The sequence below is a fragment of the Lissotriton helveticus genome, chromosome 4_1, assembly GCF_964261635.1.
Source record: "Lissotriton helveticus chromosome 4_1, aLisHel1.1, whole genome shotgun sequence".
Lineage (NCBI taxonomy): Eukaryota > Metazoa > Chordata > Amphibia > Caudata > Salamandridae > Lissotriton > Lissotriton helveticus.
Window position 1 is genome coordinate 781,895,987 of NC_136063.1, and position 20,209 is coordinate 781,916,195.

At 46.6% G+C, this 20,209-nt stretch overlaps 1 protein-coding gene across 3 annotated transcripts in view; it reads left to right on the forward strand.

Annotated features, from left to right (window-relative positions):
* OSBPL1A (oxysterol binding protein like 1A) overlaps positions 1-20,209 on the forward strand; it is a 1,891,697-nt gene that overhangs the window by 987,192 nt on the left and 884,296 nt on the right. For all 3 annotated transcript variants that reach the window (XM_078687412.1, XM_078687413.1, XM_078687414.1), the window contains one exon: positions 14,031-14,196. In XM_078687412.1, the coding sequence (XP_078543538.1) occupies positions 14,031-14,196 (166 nt within the window). The remainder of the gene's footprint in view (positions 1-14,030; positions 14,197-20,209) is intronic.

Consider the following 20,209-nt stretch of genomic DNA (forward strand, 5'->3'; position numbering starts at 1 on the left):
TCAGAAATTGGTGTTTCTAATTCCTGGTCCCAGCGTAGTCTAGCTGCAAGCGGTTGGTAGTCAATGTGTGTATGTACTGATCTATATATTGACGACACCAGTTTGCAAGGGTTGTCATTTTGCAGCAAGAGTTGCAGCGGGGCGAGAGTCGGGGGTTCATGAGGAAAGTCAGGGGTAAGGGCCTTCAGCCCCTGGCGCAGTCTAAGATACAGAAATACATCCAGCGGAGACGGCTGTATGCCTTCAAAGAGGTGCTCCATAGTGCGAAACGTCCCTTCATGGTATAGGTCTCCCCATGTTGCAACCCGTATACTTTGGATCAGTCTGCGAAATCCCGCTTCTTGTAGTAATGGCATACTGGGGTGGTAGGCCAGAGGCAATAGAGGCGCATAGAGCATGCTTGTTCCCAGCTTATTGGCAAGTTGGGCCCACGCAGTAACCGTGCTCATCACTGTCGTGGGTGTCTTATCCCTGCCCGGAATCAAGGCATGAAATGCACCCTCTATGGGGATCGGATGGGCGAGCCAGTGCTCCGCCGCTAGTTGAGGCATATACCAGGGCTGATGCACCCAAAAATATGCATAGTGAGCTTGGGCCGCTTGGTAATATAATTCGAAGTCTGGTATGCCAAACCCGCCTTTATTATAGGGTCTAGTCAATGTGTCCCACCTAAGCCGAGGCGTCTTCCCACCCCAGACAAGTCTGAGTTCCGTCCTAAGTTGCTGAAAGAAAAAACCTGCCAGGGTAGAAAGGGATATTCAGGAATAGGTATAACAGTTGGGGGAGGATCGCCATTTTAATTAAGGACGCCCTACCAGCCATAGAGAGTGGCAGTGTGATCCATCTCGTTATATTATCGGTAATGCGATTCATCGTGGTGCCATAGTTGGCCCTAAGTAATTCATCCCTGTCCTTCTCTATGTTGATACCTAAATATTTAAAATCCCCCTCGCACCAAGTGATGGGGTAATCCAGCACGAACCTCGCAGCGGATGCCGTGAGTGGAAATATGCACGATTTACCCCAATTGATTTGAACTCCAGAGAGCCTACCAAAGCGTATAAACTCTCTAAGAATTGGGTTCAAATTCTCGCTCGGGTCACGCACATACAAAGTGATGTCATCTGCGTACAATGATATTAATACTTGCCTCTGAAAGCAGCGCAGTGCACTGTCTCTGTGGTGTTGTCGCAATTTTGCAGCTAAGGGTTCTGTTGCTATAGCAAATAAAAGTGGCGATAATGGGCACCCCTGTCTAGTACCTCTGGAAAGGGGAAATTCCGAAGAAAGTTTGCCATTAATTAACACTCGAGCCAAAGGTCTTTCATATAGGAGCTGTATCCACGATATGAATATCGCGGGAAAGCCCATGCGCTCCAGGACCCGGAACACATAGTCCCATTCCAAGGAGTCAAAGGCTTTAGTGGCATCAAGGAAGACGGCAGCCATTGGCTGATCATCGTGTACCGAGTTGAGGACAGAAAAAAAAGTACGCAAATTGTGTGAAGTTGCTCTTCCCGGAACGAAACCGGACTGGTCGGGCAATATCAGTGTAGGAAGCAAGAGGCTGATGCGAGTGGCAATCAATTTGGCAAGTATTTTAACATCACAGTTTAACAGGGATAGAGGCCGGTAAGAATCACATTTATTAGCTGGTTTCCCTGGCTTAAGTAGCGAAGTAATCAGTGCTACCCGCATAGAGGGTGGCAGGTGTCCCACTTCAAGGGCGTCTTCGTAGACTTCCCGCAGGACCGGGGCCATAAACTCTATGTATGTCTTATAAAATTCTATCGGGATCCCGTCGAGCCCTGTGGCTTTCCCAGACTGCATGCTCATGATTGCATCACGCACTTCGCCCAGCTCCATGTATGTCCTTGCTTGCTTTTGCCAAGTATTAATGCCTCACATCTCAGCCACACAGTGATAGGTAATTTGTGTGAGCTGTGTTACAGGAGTTCCTTGGCTAACAATCACTACTATCTCCCACCTAACAGGAGAGTAATACTTTGGTATTTGGGGATTCATAAGGTGAGGAATCTGTGGAAAGAAGATCTCTGTGCATCCTTTGTATACTACCTTTAATCCAGGCAAGCTGGTTCTCCAGAGACATGTCACCTTTGTTTCAAAGGTTGTCTTTCCATGTAGGCCAGAACATCACCCTGCCTACCTTCTTTGCTCTGCCCTATCCCTCCAAAGAGGGGGATAGACTCCACCACCGTGATCCCAAAAAGAACATTGTCGTTCTACCTTGAGATATTGCTTGTGTATCTATTCCGAGGTAACAAATCTGCAACTAGAAGTGTCTAGCAAATGAACAAGTTGCTTTCCTTCGGTAACGCCTTATCTGGTATATACTCTACCTAGCCGCAGATTATCTATTGACCCAACCATCCTCCGTCTCTTCGAACCATTTATGGTATGGTGAACAACCTCCTAATGGTCTTAGTTTGTCACACAAGTGGTTAGTGCTCATTGTGGCTCCATTCTCCCGGCATAGAAAGTCCCAAAGCAAACTGATGTCATCTCCCGAGGTACTGCGCAAGTCACTTTCAACGCCATGTGAAGTTGAATGGAGGCACCTACCAGAAAACAGGGGTAACATTTTCTGGATCAAGTCTGACACATGGGGATTATTCTATGGTAAGGAATCTGCAACTAGATAGCCTCTACCAGATAAGGCTTTACCGAAGGTAAGTAACTTGTTTACAAGTGTCATTGCGTCTGTAGTTTGCCATGAAGTGACAGCACTTTGGCAGCCCTCAGGCTTCACATTCCTGCTAAGGATGAAACAATTACTTGTCCATGTGTGTTGATAAACACACATATATATATACAGACACACAGACATACACCCTCTCTCTCCATTTGTGAGTTGTTATAGTCTACAGCTCTTGTTGCTCTGCTCTCTTCTCAGCAGCATAGTTTTTCTCTTGGACTGTGCACTGCCCTCTCATGTGCCATGCCTCTCGTTGTTAAAGGCAAAAAGGATGGCTTATTAAGGACAGTCCCTGCACTGATTGCAGCTACTCATTCACCCATTGATTGCAGCTACATTCACCCATTGATTGCAGCTACTCATTCATCCGTCCCTCATTCTTGCATTCATCCACTCATGCATCTATAATAACATACAAACCCACTAAACAATGATGAAGCACTTACAGTTAAACGCTGACCTGTTGGCTTTATCATTGTTCATTTATTTTTACTTTACCATTCTGAAATGACTGTTGGTCATTTTGGAACAGTAAGGTAAAACAGCTAAAACTGCTACCATTGTGGCACAACGCATGTTTGTTCATGTGTTTCGGCACATGCGTGCACAAGGGCGCTAGCTTGGAATGGTTAAAAAACATTCTAAGGTGGCCACCTTGTGCACCAATTCGTCATGAATGTGCGCTCATAGGTGCTATCTTGAAATGGATAAACACCTTACTAAGATGGCCCAAGTGTCTATTCATGTGTGGGGATTTGTGCACGCCCAGGCTTCATAATGCACTGATGGCTTCTTTCCCTGTTTTATGTTACTGTTCCATCATGCCCAATCCACATTTTGAATGGTATATTAAAAATAAATGAGCATTGGCAATGTCAAAAGGTTGTCTTGCACCTTTTAAAAGACAAAGCCTACTGGCTTTGCCAGTGATAGTACCGATACATGCCTTTACATTCAAACATATGCAGAAACATTTAAAATAAGGTTAAATTTAAGTCAACTCAACTAACTTTTCCATAAACCTCGAATCACAGGCTGTTGTCACTAACCACCAATTGTCACAACATGAGACATTGGCTTGTAGTTTATGTAGTAGGCAGGACCATCCCTTATTAGTCATTTGATTTGTTATCGTAAAGGCAATGGTAGAGACCTCCATGACACTAGTGCCCATCATGAAGTGCTGCAGGACTGTGACCTGGTATATTTAGCACTTTTTGTAAAGGCTACTGGTTAAAATTTCTTTCCTTAGTTAAGTCTTCATTGATTATGCTATTACTATCTCTTCCAGGTGTTGGTGGTTAAAAAGATGCACATGAAAACAAATATATAGGCGGACATGCTTAGCCTTAAGTAGTTTTTTCCTGAAATTGATTTGAGTGTTACATATGCTAGACATATTGTTCTGGCAGAAGCTTCTAACTGCAGATTCCTCTTCTTTTGGTTGTTCCCCAGGTTGGATCTAGATATATTTTCAGCAGGAACTCTGCGTGCTGGTAGGTGTCTCTGTGCGCGCCACACTGATGCCTTTCCACTCCGTAAATGACAGGCAGATTCAATATAGATGGCAATTCTGCATGCTGACATCAGATCCTTTCTTTCTGTACCATCAGAATCGGAACCGGAGCTATTTCTTGTCTCTTTAAAACCTCTTTAATCACAAAATGTACAGCGTGCTAGGGAAATGTCACCTCCCAACATGACCGGTTTTGAACCTTGTTAGTGCTGTCGCAAGCAAATGTCTGTGACAGGTCCTCATATGGTTTGCATGTGGTGCCTGGGGTCGAGTCACACCTCTAAAGGTTTGCAGTGTCAATGAACCTGGCAGCTATACGGGCTAGCAAGGCTAAATCTATGTCCCCAATCACGGAAGACCCCTTGTCGAGATCGGTCCAATTCCAAATGACGGTCTCGGTTCAGTTCTTGGTCCAGAAGTAGCAGTAGTGGATTCCAAGGTTGATCGTCGTCGTGCTCCAAATGTTCACCTAAATTGAAGAAAAAATCTAAAAAATCCAAGTAGGACTCTGGCCTGTCCCACCACTCTCTTACTTCTGAGAAGGTTTCATCATACCTTGCGATATCACTTCAATGGCCGGTTGACTCTGTAGCCAATCACGTAACTTTTCTCATCACAATCTATTTAAGGGCTATTTGCGATACCGAGGCAGGCCCAGGAGTTCAGCAAGCCATTCTCAAAATCTTCGGATCCCTTCCAACTTCCTTTGATTTGCCCCATGGATTTGAGAGGCCCTCCGTCTAGGATACCACTCGCTGATTCACACTCTGCGCCAGTTGGACCCTTCAAAACATCCACTGAGCCTCCCTCAGCTGCTATACGTACTCCAGCTCCATCATCCACACTGGTTCTCAGAGCTTTGACCCTGGAGGGCGAGGTGCCCATTGTGCTTTCCAACTCAGAGTACGCGCTTCTTAGACCTCCACCAAGGCCACACTGTTTCCATCAAACCACATCCTGCACCTCTTGATGTCCCACCTTCACAAGGCAGATCCCATTCAGTGCATTCCATATGTGGTGCTGATTCCGCCAACAATTATAACTCTGGTGGTGATGGTATTCGCCAACCCTACTATGAAGAGAATTGGTATGATGACCTCCAAGAGGTCAGTGGCCTTGACACTGTTCCTCATTCTGACATTCTCACACATTCGGGTCCTAGTATTGAAGAGTGCGCTTCATTTGCAGTGGTCATGCGGAGGGGATTTGAAGTTCTTGGACAAAATCAATATCTTGACCAAAGTTCTCCTGCCGGGGCAAACCACTACTGAGCACTTGCAACTTTTTAATGAGGCACTCCCTGATATTCCACTAGGGACCTGGGCCAAACCTTTTTTCTGGTCCCCCATTAAAATGCCAAATTGCAAGATGCCACCAACTTGCCCTGGGGGACCCTGAATTTTTGTCTCCTGAGAATTTAATGTTGTAGACCTCTACCAGTCAGACAAACCCATATATGTTTCTGACTACTCTCCCCTGTATGGAATCCAAAAGAGTGGAGACCTTTGGGATGAGGATATTTTCTTCCACCAGTTTAGCCTTCGGGTCCATCAATGCCTGTTGTTTGTGGGGCCGCTTTTCCCTCACTATTTGGGTACTGTTAGCTTAAGTTCTCCCTTATTTTACGGAAGACCTTCAACTTGTTCTAACCGAAGCTATACAGCACGATCATGATGTGGCCAAATTCACAATTTGTTGGGGCCTTCATACCACCAATTCCATCTGGTGAGCCATCGGCACCAGTGTAGTCATTCGTCGCCATGCCAGACTGGGGTTGACGGGTTTTTCAGGAGATATCCAGCCATCCCTTAGGGACATGCCCTTTGACAGCACTCTCCTCTTTTGGGGCAAGGCACATTCCGCTCTGGTTTGGTTTAAAGAGAGCAGTGCCAATATGGAAAACGAAGTGTGCAATGTAAATGAAATATCGTCTTTATTAAGGGATTCGCCCATTGTGAACTCTACATCAACCTCGACTCGCAAACATGTAGTTAGACAGGCCCTGAGACCTGGGCCCGGGAATTGCCGATTGATAGGTCACTGGTTCGAGGGTGCACCTGGAAGTTAGAGCCAGGCTACAGGACAGCCCATCCTCCTCATGAGGAAATTGAAAACAGGTACAGGGCGTCGCTATGGGAAGAGTTGGACGTCGATGAAAGGCTACTAGCAGGGCTCAGAGCCATATTGTTCGGTCGACATAGGAGAGGTGATGACAAAGGAACAAGACAGCCTGGAACTTATCCACCGTGATGCAGGAAAACCACAATGGCACCAGTGCATGCACACGATGGAACCAGTGACGATGATACGCATTTCTCTTCACGGGTTCACGAGAAAGATAGACAAACCCCGAAGGAGATAATAGCTAAAGGGAAGACAAGACCTTTGTATACCCGTTTTGCAACCTGTTAGCAGATTTGACCGAGGAGAGGGACCAATATGACCGGTCTTGGCCGAGGGAAGTATAGCTTGAGCTAAAGGACAAGTCCGTAGCGAAGCACTGCATCAGGCATGAAGGAGGAAACCCTAAGTGGGACTTCCTCTACATGCAGCGATGCCTCGTGAGATGAGATGCTATGTTGAAGAGAAACCCATAGTCACCTAGCGTGAGAGTGTGCCTTTTACTACAGAAATTTGCCGCAGAAATTATATACATGCCATGGGCCAAGATGGATAAAGAGGGGTTGAGGACAAAGTTACCATCATTGTTGGATGGGGCAGGGAAAATAGATCACGTGCTTTGGGAAAAACACCACAGGTATCAATCTTGTGATAGGAGCCATTAAGAGTTTGCTAAGCAGTCTAATTGGGGACTAGACTAATATGGTGTTTGCCCAAGCTCGCATTCACGCTTACAGATAATCACCATGACAGGGGTGCAATTAATACGCACAGGCACCAGATCTGGACAATCCTTAGAGAAATATTCCCTGATGGTACAGATGTAGGTGGGTGTGGGAGGGCAGGCCGGATAAACCAACGAGGAGGCTGTATATAGTGTGCCAGTTGGACTGTTTTTATTCAACAAGACAAGTCAAGGGTATAGTCTCTGGGCTCCCCGGCTGGGTTCTTCGTTCTCTTCTCTTGTGGCTCCAGATGTCTTTTGTGTTGCAATGGGATCGTCTGCGGGCTGGATGGTCCTTCCCCGGGAGGCTCAGAAGAGAAAAGAAGAACAAGGAGCCGTCAATTCTTTCGGGGTTTACCTGTTCCCTAAGTACTTGTCACCGTCACCACACCCTGTTGGTGATATTAGAAAAAGGGATTCAGTGAAGGGAAGGTCGGTCTTGTGGGGAAAACCAGTGCAGGTCATGTCTAGAATTATATTGTGCACAGTGAAATAAGGTATCAAAAAGGGCTTCCATACATGCGATCGAATAGGGTTTTAATATCAGGCTTTCTAGACCTCTGATGGTAACCTAGGTATAAGCTGGTCAAGATCACGGTTATTTCTATTGGGTAAGGACAAGGGGGGCCAATACCGGCCCACAAGGCATATTTTTCTACAATATTTTTAGGAAAGAGCTACCACCGAGATACAGAGTGGGCTGGACAGCGTAGTTGGTTTAGATACCAAACCTTGGTGGGAGATACAAGCTCATATACTCCGCAAGAAAAGGATAGAGCGAAGCAGTAGCAGGCCCAAAGAGACCCAGCACAACTAGTTACACATAATTTGAAAAAGACTGCCCTTGAGGGGGCAGTAATGGCCAAAGTCTTTAAGATGGCACCATTCACAAGGGGGCTAAACCGCAAAACTTTTGAGGGTTCCAAACAGGCAGTCTAATGAAAGTATGACTAACTTGTTTCAGGAAATCTAGGACACTGAGGTGGGTGGATACACTTGGCTAGAAGGGAAAGGTCAACCCCTGATCGTACGGAAACTTACACTGTATTCCTAATGCTTGAGAGGATAAGGAACACTCGCGGTGGGGATTAATGCATACTGTGGAGTGATACTACATATTCTGGATATGCAATGGGGCACCTCCATGCATATGGATTTTTATTGGCAGTGTGGCACGCCTGCCTATACCCAGCTGGTTTCCGGGTGGAGAGGATAGTCTTCTCTGGTCACGCTGCACACCCTGACCCTGGTCATTCCTGGAGAAGAGCTTACAGACTTGTACCAGAACCCGTTAAAGAAAAAGACCACCTTGATGCACCAAGCTCATGAAAGGAGAGCAGTGGACTACTTTGCCTGGGCTCAGTTCAAAGACACTCCAGAAGAAGATAGGCTGTTCACGAAAGCACAGCTGAGGGGTAGGGGGTTGATACCCTTCTTCATCCTGCAGACAAAAGCTAATGCCCCCTGGCTGCAGATTACCCAGTGCGAAATGCTCAAAATGATGAACAGCACTAAGCTTGGCCTTAATTCAATCAAGGAAGAAATGTGAGCCATCCACCTTATGGTAATGCAGCACCGTTATGTTATGTACTGGACTTAATGACCGCAATAGAGGGAAGGGTCTGTGCCAAGATCCGTGCCACCTGCTGTACGTTCATAACAGGGCAAGACATGGACAATGGAACACTGACACTTGCTGTTCAAGCACTTCATAATCTACAAGGAAGCATGCATGAAGAGGGAGGTGCCCCTGAGCAGGATTTGGTTTTCAAATTGATTCTCCTTACTTCCACGATGGATATCCGGTTTATGTACATCATTGTTGCCAGTTGTCATTGTGTTTCTATTGGTATGCAGGATTATACAATTAGGGATCACCTGCTGTAAAAATACAGTCCTCATACTGGGTAGAATACAAGTAAATATGGAAGTAGTTGATGTCAAAAGCTAACTTAAGGAACCACAGGCCCCAAATACAGTATTTGTCGAAATGCATGAGTTAGTTAGTGCAGTTGAAAAACCGACTAGAGGGGGGAATGTTATTATGGAAAACGAGGCATGCAGGGATGTAAATGAAATATCGTCTTAACAGATTTCCCCGGGTGGCAGGCAAACTCAGGTAGGAAGCTCTTGATCAGTCCTACAGATAGGTACAATAACATTAGATGGTCAGGGAAAATTCTCACAGTAAAGCACACATGGCTGGAGGGGGTACGCGCACTCCTAAAACACCACAAAGTCAGATGCCACATGAGTTAGGAACACATAGCCAAACAGGACCTAGCAAGCTTAGTGATCATGAGCTCCCCATGCCGGACATCTGGACAAATTCACCACTGGCCACACTGTGTCCATGCGAGGCCAAGACACACCTGCAGTAACCATTGACCATTTATTTATGACTCCAAAGTAAGCAACCAACATTCCTCACCGTATATGGTATGCCGGAAACTTTTTATTACTTGTTGCATTTTGTATACAAGAAGGACAGAAACCAAATGTAAATTGAGACAGCCCTCAGACCTAATGCCTGTAACTGTTCTCCCGGCGGAACTATTTAATTAAGCAAACTGTTCCTGTTTTGCCAAATGCCTCTTGTGTTATGTTTTTCTAATAAATTCTAACTCAAGCAACAACATCATGGTCCCAGGCTTTTCTGCCCACCTCACCAGATGGATCAGCTCTACCATTCTTTTTGCAGTTTTGGCAGAAATACCCATACCCGCAGCCACTCCAGCCTCAGCATGGTGCCCAACAGCTTTGTGCCAAACGCCCTGGCACCCACTGCTCCTGCTGTCTGGGTCTACAAACCAGTCAGCCCACTCCCTCACCATCCCTGTTTGGGCCCCTCCTGCCAAACCCTTTTAGCGTGCCCTTAGTGGAGCACAGCCACCTAGCTAGAGTCCGGATCCAACAATTCTGCTAGATTGGCATGCCATCATATCAGACAGGAGGGCCCTACAGATTGTCCAGAAGGGATACTCTTTACTCTTCATAGCCAGTCTGCCGCACCTTCCACCTGTCCCGGACTGACTGATGGAGGGCCATCTGTCCGTCTTATGGTACGAAGTACAAGCCCTTTAAGATAAAGGGGCAATTGAGAGAGTGTCCGCACCAGAAGTGGGTCGTGGTTGCTATTCCTGCTAGTTTCTGGTGCCAAAGAGGACTGAAGCCTTCATTCTATTTTAGACCTGCACTCTTTCAATGCCTCCTCCAGAAGGACAAATTTAGAATGCTCACCCTGACCCAGGTGTGGTTAGTCCTCGATCCTGGAGACTTGATGGTGGTGTTGGATCTGCAGGACGCTTATTTCCATCTCCCCATCTTGCAGACTCATCAGTGCTACCTGCTGCTCCTGGTGGGCACATTTTCAGTTCAGGCTGCTCCTCTTTGGTCTCTCCAGCACTCCTTGCCTGTTCACGAAAGTGATGGCAGTGGTAGTGGCATACCTTTCGAGGTCAGGGGTTCTTCTCTTCCTCTAATTCAACAACTGGCTGTTGAAGGTGGACTCAATACAATTGGTATTCAACCACTTCCAGACTACGGTGAACCTTATGTCATTGTTGGGGTTCACTATCAAAATGCTATGCCACACCCGACGACTCCTCAGACGCTCCCCTTCATCTGAGCCATTCGGGACATGGGTCAGTTTTGTGCCTTTTTCTTCCCGGGAAGGAGAGTCCAGGACATTTAGACTATGATTCCGATATTTCAGTGAGGTAAATTCTGAGGCTGCTGGATTGATATCCTCCTACCCCACCCTGGTGAAACATTCCAGGTGGTATATGCAGGCTCTGCAGTGGAATATGAAGTCTCAGTGGGCCAAACATCAAAGTTACCTCTCTGACCTCATCCAGATTTCACAGGAGCCTGCAAAAGATCTTCATTGGGCTACTGGACCACAATTGGGTCAGCAGCAGATCTCTATCCCTACTCTGGCTCCATATCAACCGTCGTGAGCTGAGGGCCATATGCTTGGAGCTAAAAACCTTCCATCCATCAAAGGGAGGCTGGGCCAGGTTCTTAAGGGCAACACCACCGTCATGTGGTATTGCATCAAATAGGACTTGATGGGGTCATGACCCTGTGCCAGGAGGCCCTGTGCCTCTAAAATAACTGTTGAAAAGAAACCACCTGGCAGGATCTTTGAATGCCAGGGCTGACAAGCTCAGCAGTTGATTCTTGTCGGATCACGAAAGGCGATTGCACCCGTAGGGGGTGCAAGGTCTCTTCCACAAATGAGGAGAGCCTTAACTCTATCTATTTGTCACTGCATATAGTGTGCAATGTCAGCAGTTCCACGTGTTGGAGTTTCTAAGGCGTCTCTCACTAAGAGGCTCATTCTGCCTAGGGTAGATTTCAGGACTCCTGTATACCTCCCCACTGATACCTCTTCTGCCCCATTTTCTGAAGATCAAGACTGACCAGACCCAAGTCCTATTAGTGGCACTGGATTGGGCATGAGAGTATGGTATCCAGAGCCCCTGGGCTTGAGCATCTGTCCTGCGATCAGGTTGCCCCTCTGGGAGGATATGCGGTTGCAGCAACAAGGGTAGGGTTCTAAATCAAAATCAAATCAGGTGTTTGTTAAGCACGACTTCTCACCTATAGGGGTCTCAAGACGCTGGGGGTGTGGGGGGACGAGGGGGTTCGCAGGTTCCAGGCCATCAAGAAGGGGGTCTGTCGAAGAGCCAGATTTTGAGGTTTCTTGCGAAGATGGGGAGCGATGTTATCTGTCTGAGGTGGAGCGGAAGGTCATTCCAGGCACTGGCCGCGTGGAAGGAGAAGGAGCGGCCTCCCGGTCTGGTCTTTCTGGTGCGGGGGACCACGGCGTAGGAGAGCTGGGCTGATCGTAGGATCCGTTGGGGTGCATGGAATTTGAGTCGGCTATTCAGGTATGCTGGTTCGGTGTCGTGGAGGGCCTTGTGAGCGTGGGTTAGCATCTTGACCGTGACTCTAGCTTTGATGGGGAGCCAGTGGAGCGTGCGCAGGTGCAGGGAGATGTGGTAGTGGCTTGGCAGGTTGAGGACCAGTCTTGCGGCTTCGTTTTGGATGTTCTGAAGCTTGCGGTGAGGTTTTTGTTTATTCCGGCATAGAGTGTGTTGTCGTGGTCGATGCCTGCTGGTGACCAGGTCCTGAGTGACGGTCTTTCTGTTTTCGAGGGGGATCCATTTGAAGGTCTTACGTAGGAGGCGGAGGGTGTGGAAGCAGGAGGACGAGACGGAGTTGAGCAGGAGGACGAGATTGAGTTCTGGGTTCTGTCCCCAGACCTTCACAAACTCCACCTTCATGCTTGGAGAATGCACGACAACAGCTGAAAACCTTCAACCTTCCTTTGGAGGTGGTTGAGGTCATCTTGGCAACCAGACGTCCCTCTAGAAAAGAGATGTATGCCTGCTGTTAGCACAAATGTGTGGCTTTGTATGGCACACTGCAGATATACACTCTCCAGGCAAAGTTATTTGCCATTTGTTCTTTATTTTATGCCTTGTTCATTAACACCCTTACCCTGGGTACAGTTGAATGGTACTTTTCTTTGCTTTCGGTCTTTTTACATTTACGGGACCAGCCCTTATTATTCAAATCACCTGTGGTGATGCATTTCTTGAAAGGTTTACAACATCTGTTTCCTCTCCCTTTCTCATTCCACTGTGGGAACTTAACTTGTTCCTCACATATTTCATGTGCACGCCCTTTGAGCTGCTTCAAAGCTTTCCGCTGCATCTTCTCACCCTCAAGACAGTGTTCCTGGTTGCCATAACATCGGCATGGCGATTAAATGAGCTTCAAACTCTGTCAACCCGCTCCACACCACATTTTTCCTAGATAAACTGGTTCCACAAACTTAGCTTACTTTCTTCCTAAAGTTGTGACTCCATTCCACGTCAGTTGCCTCACTGACTTTCTATGTTCCACCTCATCTCCGTAAAAGAGGAGAAACACTATTGTTTGACAATAAAAAGAGCACTAAGCTTTTACATCGACCATACGAATATAAAACTGGGTGACAATTATCCATGCAGAAAAAGACTATTTCCTGCTGGAACATGTGCTTCTATTAAGATCTGCTAGCATTGGCCAAAAAGTGGCCTCCGTGAGGACTGCAGGTATTTTCCACCGGGGCCAAAGCTGCTACCACTGAATTGGAACATGAAGATCCTGTCCTGGACATCTCCCAGGTAGCTCCATGGGATTCACACCATATGTTCACAAAACACTACTGTCTGGTCAGCCAGGTTCGTCAAGAGGGGTGTTTTGCCTGCTTGGTCCTGCAAGACTTTCTGGTGTGAACCCATTCACAGAACCACCTCCAAATAGGAACTGCCTTAGTATTTAGTCAAAAGGTGAGGAGTCTGCGGTTAGAAGTCTACCAGGAGAACAAGTTACTTACTTTTGTTAACGCCCTTTCTAATAGAGACTCTATCTAACTACAGATTCCTCACCGATCATCCCATTCCTCCCATTCTGTGAATTTGACTCTATCCATTAATTGGATCCCAAGTCTAGGAATCTGCACACTAGTAAAAAACAATGTTCTATGGGCTCTGCACCCAGGGATGCAGACCGCTTTGAAAGCAACTGAGGTCAGCGTGCGGGAGTGGTGCCTATATTGGCTATGTGTGTAATTTCCAGAATTGAATTGCATTGGTGCTGAGTTGCTCGGCACCACCTACCGGCTCTGAGGTACTGCTTAAAAAGTTCCCAAATCTAGTCTGTTGCCATGGAAATATTTGTAACGGGAAGAATCTACATTTAGATACTGTACCCAAGGAAGGTAACTTGTTCTTTTGTTCAGCATTTCTGTGCTTGGTACTGTTACTTAAGCTTAGAAGAGTATCTTTAGTCCTTCAATAACGGACAAGGCATTCATCGGGAAAACAATTTGCAAACAGAACTTCAGTATTGAGAACTTGTTTTATGTATGCCACACATCTATTTTTCTATTTTCTTAGGCTCGGAATCTGAGGCTGCAACACGAACAAGAAAAAACTAAGATCTTGTCAGAAGCACTTCAGACGCTTGCCACTGAGCATCATGAGTTGGAGCAATCACTGGTGAAAGGCTCGTCATCCCCGCACACTATTCTCAGTGAGGATGAGTTCTATGATGCTGTCTCAGGTACGCAAATGATGCCCTTCATTAAACACTGCAGAGTAGAATGTTACTGAAAATCACACTTGTATTTTGTGGAATAGTTGTCTTTTTAAGTTATTTATTTGGGATTTCTTATCACACTTAGCTTGTTGGCCATTTCCTCGTAGGGAAGAAAAGAGGACATAAAGGAGGCAAAAATAGAGTAAAAAAAGACGACCAGCCCCTTCATAGCTAGATAACTTGGGTTCCAGTTCGTCAATGTTAGGCCAGGAGACCCGAAATGAGAATGTTGGTTTCCTTCACTACTGTACCCATTCTGGGTTAGTTGTTAATTACATAGTTCATGTTCGCTCATAGGTTCTTCAGGCATAATCTAGATTGCTAATTCGGAAAATAAACTAGGGTGGCATTTATTTGCCTCAAGAAACTGCAGTGGCCTTGTTGCCGCTCAGTGTTATGCGCCATATCTGCCATGCTTCAGGGCCTTGCATTCCCAGCACTTTATTGAGCAGTGATAATTGAATGATCTTGTTATCTGTCTTTGTGCTAAAGCTGCAAGTTAAATTGTAGTGGTGTCAGCTGGTGTAGATATTTAAGGCTTCATGCCCAATATGTTTACGAGTCACTGAGAGCAAAATGTCAAAAACTTTATTAGGTCACAAAATAGTCATACATTTTAGTCATTAGAATCATATTCGAAGCCAACAAGCAATAAATGCATTAAGCGTGGTCTATAAAGGAAAAAAAATATCCCTATTCTATGAATTGGGGAAAGAGTCCGTCAGAACACATAAAAAGTTCTAGTTTGACAGTGAGAGGAAAGCATAAAACTCCAGCAGTAAAGTCAGCTCAATAGATCAAAAATAATTCAAAGCAAAACTTCCAATAGAGAGGTTCAAAGAGGGGGCGTGGCCAGGTCACCAAGATGGCGTGTTGTGAACGTATCTAGGACCCTATTTAAATATTCCCGATTTATGCCCTTATGTGGTTATAACAAATCATATCCTTATAAAGGCATATGAATCATATCCATATTTAGTCATAGCCAATGCAGTCCAAATACGGCAAGGCTACTCCCATAGACTCCTAGAAAGCACAATGCGTTCTTTAAACAAACCAAGCCTCCAGCATTCCCGAAATTCCCCCTGCTTCTGTTTTGTCCAAGAAATCCTGGAGTCCTGAAAGAACTGTAACTTCTTAGTGACGTCTTATGTCCAACCTTACGTCAAACTCGGCACCTTCCAGGTATAAATATACCAACAGCCGCCCCAGCAAACACACAGTGGTTTGGAGCAGATCGACTATCTACTTGCCCGACGCCCTGCTGTGGCAAGTGCCGAAGGAAGCCGACCCTCCCATTGACGCACTGAGAGAGACGCTGTCTTTTCTCCTGCCGAGAAATCCAGCTCCAGTGTTTCCAGTCACCCCTGCGGGTTACTGGGAGATCGAGTCCTGAGAACGAGATACAAGACCTCCTTCATTCTATAAACAAAGTACGGAGCTGATTAGATCCTTAGAGAATTCTTGATTCAAATTCATGGCAAAAACTATCTTAACATAACTTAAACTGCAGCTCACTTACTCCTTCCCACGTACTAGGCTTAGGTTAGGTACACTGGGGTAGGCGTATCTTAGAAGCACCAGTTGAGTACGTTTAGTCAATGATTTTATAAATGTATATATTTCATCTATTTTAAACACGGTATGGCTTAGAAACTGTACCATGCTTTTACAGTATTATTTCATAATACTCCTTTTACTGTACGCTCTTTACTTTATGACAAGAATTGCAATTGTGGCAACTCACTTCTCTTGCATGAGAAAGAAGACTGTTCAATAAATAACCACTTTTATTGAAAACGCCCGTCTCTGCGCTTCTGGTGAAACTAAGCATGCACGATTGACTGAGTGAAATAGTTATCTATTGTTTCCGCGACTCTGGAGGCATACTCCTTATTCTGGAAGGAGCAAAGTTGTCATGTTTATGCGGTTGTCAGAAACTAATCCCTTCTTGTCTATTCAGGGAAGTTAAACACCTCCTTGTTTACTCGAAAGTTTCTAGTGACCTCTGAGCTGGCTGGCATTCACAATTAAGTCTAACATATTCAATAGAGACCTAGTCAACCTCAGTCCTACGTCTAAACTATCGTTTGTTATTCCAATGCGCAGAGCCTATTGGGAATATAGGAACTACACTACAGGCGGATGACGCTTCTCAAGCTCCTCCGTCTGTCGGCCCGCACATTGCCTGATATCCTGGTCGAGAGCCTGGCATTGTGGCCATTGTTGGGCAAAGTGACCCCTAGACCCTGTACCTCTGCCCCCCGGAGCCTAAAAAACCCACTATGACCGCTGTGGAACCGAGCAGCTCCACAGACTCTGTCAGAGGTGACCCTTGGATCCGCAATCAGCTTGCACTGCTGTGCTAGCCAGCCTCTTGGACGTCCACCTGGAACCTTGCCTACATTGGACCTGAAGCCATTGTAGGGCCCTAGCGCAGCGTGACTTCTTGCCTTCCTGAGCATCCCATACTCTGCCACCCGCATGAAAGTGATTGTGGATACCTCCAAGGGCTGCTCCGGGTACATTGTAGGTCGCTGCTCACTGTTCTGTAGCCCTATTACTGCGGCACATCAGTGTTCCTCTCTACCTACCCCCCCCCCCATTGCATTACGCCACACCCACCCTACCGGCGGATCCGCCCTCTGTAATTCCGGACACTCCGCTATTTGGACCTACCCCATTGCTGTTCAAATCTGATAAGGTGTTGTCTTTCATATAATACTCCTGGGTCTTTATGGATACCAGGCTTGGTTCCCTAGCTACTAAGCTGAACTTCCTGTGAGAGAACCACCGCAAGCTCTTATAAAGTTTTGAATACGGAAAACCCCTAGCTACTCAGCAGCAATCGGCAACTGGCAACCAATGTACCATTCGAGATCTGAAGGAGTAAGTCTGTCATCTTGAGGACAGAGCGGAGGGCATAGAAGGCTGCTCACAGAGGAGTAACATACTAATTTTAGAACTGCAGAGGAGGTAGAAGGTCAAGATGCCCTTGTGTATTTGGTTCAGGTCATTTACTTCACCATTGGATCCCCCCCGCCACCTTCTCCTTAGTGAGAGCTCATCTGGTGCCTGCTCAACACCCCCTCTAGGGACTCCTCCATGCCCCTTGCTAGCTAAACTCTTACACTTTAAAGATCGCAACACTCGCCTACGTGCTTCCAGGCCGGCCTTCTCCAAGTGGTGGACAAAGTGATCATGTGCTTTCTGAATTACACATGCGCAGCCCAATTGCCAACATGCCTCCTTCCTGGAAGTCAAACGTCTTGTCCGCCAACATGGAGTGCAATAGTCGCTTTTATTCTCCGCCTGACTCAAGATTGACAGTTGGAACCTCCACTTTTTTCACTGACCCTAAGGATGCCTGGTACTGGGCAGATCAACATCATGGAGCACTGTTGTTAAACTTCACTAGACCCGCGGCGGGTCCACCCAACTGGCGTCGGAGGGGCAGGTCGCGAGCAAGAACTGCCTCACGCTCATCTCCAACGACATCCCCAAATCTTGGCAAAGTTAATAAAGACCCTATATGGGCCTTACAACTGCGACCACCTTGTGGTCCAAAGTCATTGCCACTGGTGATGAGAAGGGCCCGAATATTTTCACAACTTATGATACCATTCACTCTGATGATTCTCAACAGGGCTCTCAAACTCCCAGGATGGTGACACCTCAAACAAAGGATATTCTCATTTGATTCTGCTCCCCCGATATCCCCTCAGCATGGACTTTATCCATATTTGGGGATTGTTGTTTAGCCTGATATTTTATTTTCTCCTTTTACGCTCGTCCTTCATCGCTGAACATTGCCCTCCCCAAGCACTGCCCCCCTCCTCGGAGACCGCCACTTCCGGTTTCTTTTCCACTGTCTCTTGGCATGGCTCTCTGTGCCCTTTCCCGATTCCCCAGTAACACCCACTCTATTTTGCTATTTGCACACAGTGGGCCCTAGGCCCCTCTGCAGTCCCTGCCAGGTCTTACGTGACTTAGCCTTTGTTTCTTAGTGCATGTAGGACACTATGCTCCCCAGAGCCTAGTCATCCCTCACGATACACTAGTGTTCTCTTTATAATGCTTCATTTGGGGGTACTGCTGGTTGTGGTAGGCTCTTTAAGTTGTTTCCTTTCCACTTGTTATAATTTTTCTCTTTCTCTCCCTACACATACAGCTAGATGCAGGGAGGTGTGCACTACCAAATTCCAAACCGGCAGCTGGTTGGGCCTGTGGACTGGTGATTACTCGGGGTTTCCACCTCCTTTTCCGCTACACATTGTTCCCTACCTATGCAATGACTCGCATTACTGATATTCCCTTGCTTACACTAAACGTTTGTGGAATGCACTCTACTAGAAAGCGGCATGCAGTGTACTCTTATGTTACATGCCAACAAGTGCATATCGTTTTTCTACAGGAAACAACAACAAGGAAGGAACTGGGGTGCCTGCGTAAGCGCTGAAGGGGCCTTATTCATGCCACTACTTACTTTGCATGAGCGTGTGGCACCTTGATTTGGATTGGACCCAGAATTCCCTTCCAGTAGGTGGACACTATAGTAGACGCAAATGATCGCTACGTGCTCCTTAAGGGCCGCCTAGATGTCCAGCCCATTCTTCTAGGGAGCATTTATGTCCACAACACAGACCAGGGGACCTCCTGGGACAGACTTTCTACCATTCTGCTCCATAAAACTGCATTACGCTGAGTTTTGGTGAGCGTCTACAACTGTGTGCTGGACTTTGATCTAGATAAATCCCACCCCTCTTGCCACGCTCCCCCCTATATACAGGCTGATCGCTTTTGAAATTGGGTGCATCATTGGCCGTTATTGGACACCTGTCGCTCTCAACACCCTGGAACCAAACTGTACTATTTTCTCTTGGCACACCATAGTATCTACTTGCGCCGTTATTGCTTCCTCTGTACCGCCTCCTGGTACCACTTGTCCATCACTCAAATTACCTGGGACGTATGGTCTCTGACCATGACGCACACATGATGGATTTCTGATGGGTGCTTTCATGCTCACCGACACCCAGTTGGAGACTCCCACATGACTGCCTGGAAGATCCTGTCATCTGTGAAGGCTAGGGGAATCGTATTTGGTGTTATTTCACAGAGAAACTTAACACAGCCTCTACTAGAGCGCTAGAGTGGAACGCCTTCAAAGTGGTGACTATGACGTCTACATTCAAAAGATGGTAGGTGCAGCAAGACCTTGGACAGAGAAGTAGCAGAAGCCAAGACGCACCTTTCCAGGATGGGAAAAGCAGCAGATCCAGACCCTGTGCATTCCACACAGCTCACAACGGCGAAATCTTCCTATATTTCACTCCTGGAGCATCTCTGATGCTTTAACTTCAAGGGCCACGTGCCAAAAGTAAACAGAGAGGGTAATAAGTCAGGCTAATTACTGGTCTAGCTGATCAGGCAGAACCTTTCTGTTCCCCCAATTATAGAGGTGGTTACCCTTTCGAGTTCCACAGTCCATGCACAGGGTGAGATACTACAGGACTGTTATACCTACTATTTCTCCATCTACCAAGGCACCACCAGATGCCTCGGAGCACCACTCTCACACATTCTTACAAGATATTGTACTCCTGCGCATTCCTGCTCCCACTAAACGCTCCTTAGGTGCCAAATACACACCTGATGGCGTAGCACAAGCAATCCAAGACCTAGACCAGAACAAAACACCAGGGATAGATGGCCTGCCACTTGAATACTACAGTACCTTTTCTTCACTCCTGGCGCCCCGCCTTGTGGAGATATACGAAGTGGCGTTACATACTAATGAGCTTCCCCACCCGCTTTGAGAGTCCCTTCTGATCTCTATTCCCAAACTGGTGAGAGATCCTAACCAACTGACATCTTTTAGACACATTGCCATACTTTGGGCGGACTATAAGATGTATAAGACCGAGTCCAGGCATGGTTCCCTTGTGCAGCCTTTCTCATATTAGATCTGGAGAAG